This window comes from Psammomys obesus, unplaced genomic scaffold (assembly GCF_907164565.1).
Source record: "Psammomys obesus unplaced genomic scaffold, mPsaObe1.curated_primary_1811, whole genome shotgun sequence".
NCBI classification, from domain to species: domain Eukaryota; kingdom Metazoa; phylum Chordata; class Mammalia; order Rodentia; family Muridae; genus Psammomys; species Psammomys obesus.
Genome location: NW_026592548.1, coordinates 13,900,038 through 13,904,737, shown reverse-complemented (window position 1 = coordinate 13,904,737; position 4,700 = coordinate 13,900,038). Strand labels below are relative to the sequence as shown.

Below are 4,700 nucleotides of genomic sequence, written 5' to 3'. Positions count from 1 at the left end.
CCATCCATCCATCCATCCATCCATCCATCCATCCATCCATCCATCCATCCTCTCACCCACCCACCCATTTACGCAGCTACCCATCTTATCCATCCATCTATCCACCCATCCATCCATCCTCTCACCCACCTACCCACCCACCTACCTACCTGTCCGTCCATTCATTCATTCATTCATTCATTCATTCCATATCTCAGCTTCTTTTTTTTTTCATACCTCAGGTTCTTAGATGAATGCCTCAGTGGGAACAAAAACGTGTTATACAGCTTCTGCCATTCTTTTTTCTTCTTTACCAATACATTAGCTTCCATATGAGTTTGAGTCTTAGAGACAGTTCTCATGGAAATGTATAACCTGTTGAGCCACCGTACAAAGGATGTAAGAGTGAAGGAGCAGCCAGAGAACAGTCACAATCTCCTTTTCAGACTCAAGTTTTAGACAGTACTTTCCCCACAAAACTGAGTTAGAAGAAAATGCTCAAGCAAGACTAGTGGTGGGAATGGAAACTAGCTTTTGTTAGATCCTGAAGCATAATTTTTAGATGTGAGCCAGAAATGCTAATGTAAGTCTCATAATCTCTGACACATTTCATGATCTCTACAAACTGGGATATTTTATTAGGCAGAATGCATATAATGATCACAAACAGTTAAATGAGAATATTTTTTAAATGTTCCAAATACATCCTCACAAATATTAAATTGTTTGTGTAGATGCAGTTACCGGAACTGATCAGTGTTCCTGGGTGACAACAATAAAATGAATGCTCATCTCCCCTTTTCTTCTCCATGTAATCTTGCTTCCACCCAGGGATTGAACAATTGACCTGAGCCTTGAGACTGATTCCCGAGAAATGGCAGACCAACAATAGAGCAGGGGTTAAGTAGCTAACACTTAGTGAAGGTTTTCGCTATTCAAGGCACTGAGCTGAAATTTGTGTCTGGGCTCTCACCCTGCCTTTGGTTGTTTACATTCAGAAAAACAAGACACCAAGTTGAAGTACCATGCTCGCACTGCCTAGAGGAGAAGCAGGAAAGCCAGGTGCAAACAGGGAAGTCTGACTAGGGAGTCAGGGTCTCTGTCATCTTTCTGTGTTGCCCATTCTCCGACAGCAAGAGTTAGGAAGCCACTGTAAGCAGAAGCCAGAGAAGTTGCTGGATCTCCGTGGTGTGTCTCCTCATGGGAAAAATTTTGATAGTTCTGAAAATTTTATTTATTTATTTTTATTTCATGTGTATGAATTTTTTGCCTGAATGTATATATGTATACTGTATGTGCCTGGTCCCTGTGGAGGTCAGCAGAGAGCATTACATCCCCTGGAGGTGGAGTTATATAGTTGTGAGCTGCTGTGTGCGTGCTGGGAGCTGATCTCTGTTCCTCTGTAAGAAGTGCTCTTAACCATTGAGGGAGGCATCTCACCAGCCATGACAGCCAGAGGTATTTCCTAGTCAGAGAAACCTTTGCAGAGCACAAACCAGCACCATGAATAAGGCAGCACCCATGAGCTCGTTCTTTCTGGTCCCTCAGTATCTGTCTATGTGGAGGACCCAAAATGCTGTTCGGGGAATGCTTCACCCTTCCTAGAATTTTTCTTTCCTCTTCATGCATATGTTCCTTTTAAATCTTATTTGTTTCCAAATATTTTTGAGCACCGGGCATTATTATGGGTACTGGGATGTTGCAAAAAAAATAAGTACAAAAGTCTTGTTCAAACAGACAGAGGAAAGCCTCAATTAGTTGCATGATGTAGGTAATAGGACACATTTTCAAGTGTAGCTGCTTTTCAAGCATGGCTGTGGAAGCCCTATCTGAGTATTAGTGACTGGGAACCAAAGGGAGGATGTTCCAGGAGGATAGGACAGCACAGAGCCCCGGGTGGGAAGAAGTGTCACCTCCTAGAGAAATTCAGAGAGGGTGTGACCAGATCGATGAGTAGGCAAAGGACAGAGCTGGGGAAAAAGTGAGGGTAGAGCAGCTCGGGGGCCGGCCAAGAGCATTGAGAGTCCACCTAGGATGCTTGCTTCTCCCCAGGCCATTCTGTCTGAAACGATATCCAAATAAGGCGTTTTCGTGTCTTTCATCACAATCTCAATAGGAACTGGTGGTAAAGACTCTGATTGTAGCAGAACCTCATGTCCTGCACGCATATCGAATGTGCAGACCCGGCCAGTCCCCAGGAAGCCAAAGTGTCTGCTTTGAAGTCCTGGGGTTCGACATCTTGTTGGATAGAAAGCTAAAGCCATGGCTTCTGGAGGTAAGGTGTTCTTTAAGAAGTTATTGTTTTTCAAAAGTCATCACAGTCCTTATGTGTTTAAAACTGTTTCAAATGTGTACTTGGCACAGGTGCTTCCAACTCCCGGGCTGGAATGTGGCCTGAATGGAGTATGTGGGTGGAAGGAAGTGAAAATTCTGGAACTAGAATACTTCCAGGGATGAATCAATATGATTTTATATCGCTTCTTCACATTAGCGTAGAGCGAGCAGAAGTATGAGCTTGCCACCTCCGAGGTGCTGGCTGGCTACACATGTATTTTCTCACCCAGCACTTCATGGGTGGGTGCAGCCTCTGGGCCCTTTCTCTAGTGTCTTTAAGCATTCCATTTGGTTCAGTACTTAGCAGGGGACAGCAATTCTCCCTTACCACCATCTGATATTTCTGAAAACTTGATGTCTTTGGGGTTGCTTCCTGTCCCCCCTAGTTTATTATGAAATGTCACCTAACATGTGGAACAAGGTAAAGAATATAAAAACGACCTTGCTTGTGATGTTTGTTCTTGTGCAGTCACATTTATATTTGTGTTACTCAGGAGGCACCTGGGAGGCTCGGTCCAGCTGTCTCCCATCAAGATGTTCTGCCTAGAAGCCCTGATCTGGGGTCCCAGAACCTACTTTCTTAGGGATCCTTACATATTGTCTGTAGACATGTGTAGGGAGACAGCACACATTTGAAGTGTGTTTCCGGGGGGGTGGGGGTGGGGGTAAAATTTAAGGAACATATGGCCACAGGAGCTGGAATCAACCACTGCCTTTCATTCCCGGGGGATGTCTGTCTCTCCGGTTGGTTGTTTAGAAGTCAGAAGTTGTATCATAGTCTCCAGTTTTTGTAAGCATCCTGAATGTGTGCTGAGACCATGATTCAAAATGTATTTTGAAGGAAAGTGTACTTTTCTAATTTGAGTGAGGGATAGAAAGAGAAGTGTCTTCACACATCCCAGGATAATAGCATGTGTTATATATCCAAGGAAATTCATCTTTTCTGCTAGCTAGAATTTCAGTCCAGCCTGGGTCCTAGAAATAAGACCTGGCTGAGTCATGTTGTTTTCTTTGCTTCTGGACCATGGATCTCTTTGTCTTAGGAAGTCCTGGAATCTTGTTCTTGAGGTTGAACACACTGATCACTGTAGCAGTTTCCTGATTGATGCTGTATTTTCCCCTGCTCCAGTTCTGGTCACTTACCCCTCATGGGTGGAGATGTGAACGCATGCTCATGATTCATGAGGATGAAACAAAAGGATTTCTGGGAAGAACTTTATGAAATGTGAATTAACCTTCGCAAAAAGCATTTGCTCATAGGATCTTGCCACTAGCTTGCTAAGTTAGAACTGGCTGAACAGCTGAAGTCTGTGTTTTTCTAAAAGGCTCTCAATAAACACATTTCTTCATTCTTTATCTTTCTTTACTGTTTCTACCTCACTCAGTTCAGATTCATTCATCAGAAACCCTACAATGCTGCTGTCCATGAACAGTGAGCGTTTTACAGGTTCAGATTCTTAAATGTACAGTGTTGAGAGCTTGTTCTGCCTTTCACTGCCTGCTGATAATGCTGTGGGTCTCAGGTGTTAAAAACCTTCTAGCGCCACCATGTGGAATGAGGTGGATGGTGTCCCTGAGGAAGAGCATGACTAGCTTTTTAGAATCCAGGCAGTGACTGGCAGTGGCAAATTTAAAGAAATTTCCAGTCATTAAAAACATTCTCAGGTTGGAAAATTGAGCCTAGCTTGCACCTGTTGTTAGGAATGTTTTCTGAGTGGTGGAATCAACCCTTTATGAAATGAAAGTTATCAATGTTGAGCCAGGTAGAGAGAAACCAAATTTATGTTTTAGGAAGCAACAGAACTAATTAGGAAGATCTTAGGCAGTGAAAGGAGGGAGCCGGTGGTTCATGTATGCTAAGCACACACACACACACATGTATAACTGATTGTGTTGGTAATATGTCTTTTGTGGGTCTCCCCAGCTTTCAAGATGAGTTACACTTAACTTTCCTAAGGCTCCATGGTGGGGTCGGTAGGGTGAGGAGCGTGGTCAGGGACTGCTGAGAGTGCAGAATAAGGCCTTCGATGGAGGAGTTGGAGCTTGTAGATGGTTCGCTGCAGTTCTTTGCCCCAGGGGGATAGAAAACAGGTGTGGCAGAGAAGTCTTGGAGCATCTACCATGTAAAGCTCTGAGACCAATGACTGAAAATCTTACGTAATGTTGAGAAACATGGCTGAATTATGTATCGACCTCCCAACATACAACAGAACTCATTGTTTTCTCTCTAAATTCCAGATCAATCGAGCTCCGAGCTTTGGAACGGATCAGAAAATAGATTATGATGTCAAAAGGGGAGTCCTGCTGAACGCCCTGAAGCTGCTGAACATCAGGTGAGCATTTTCCCCGCTCTCAGGGGTCCCCCAAACACCAGGTGAGCCTTTTCC

The 4,700-nt window shown here is 43.9% G+C and overlaps 1 protein-coding gene across 2 annotated transcripts in view; it reads left to right on the top strand.

The window, feature by feature from the left end:
• Ttll7 (tubulin tyrosine ligase like 7) overlaps positions 1–4,700 on the top strand; it is a 135,361-nt gene that overhangs the window by 62,705 nt on the left and 67,956 nt on the right. For both annotated transcript variants that reach the window (XM_055614370.1, XM_055614369.1), the window contains exons 9-10: positions 2,096–2,254; positions 4,552–4,646. In XM_055614370.1, the coding sequence (XP_055470345.1) occupies positions 2,096–2,254; positions 4,552–4,646 (254 nt within the window). The remainder of the gene's footprint in view (positions 1–2,095; positions 2,255–4,551; positions 4,647–4,700) is intronic.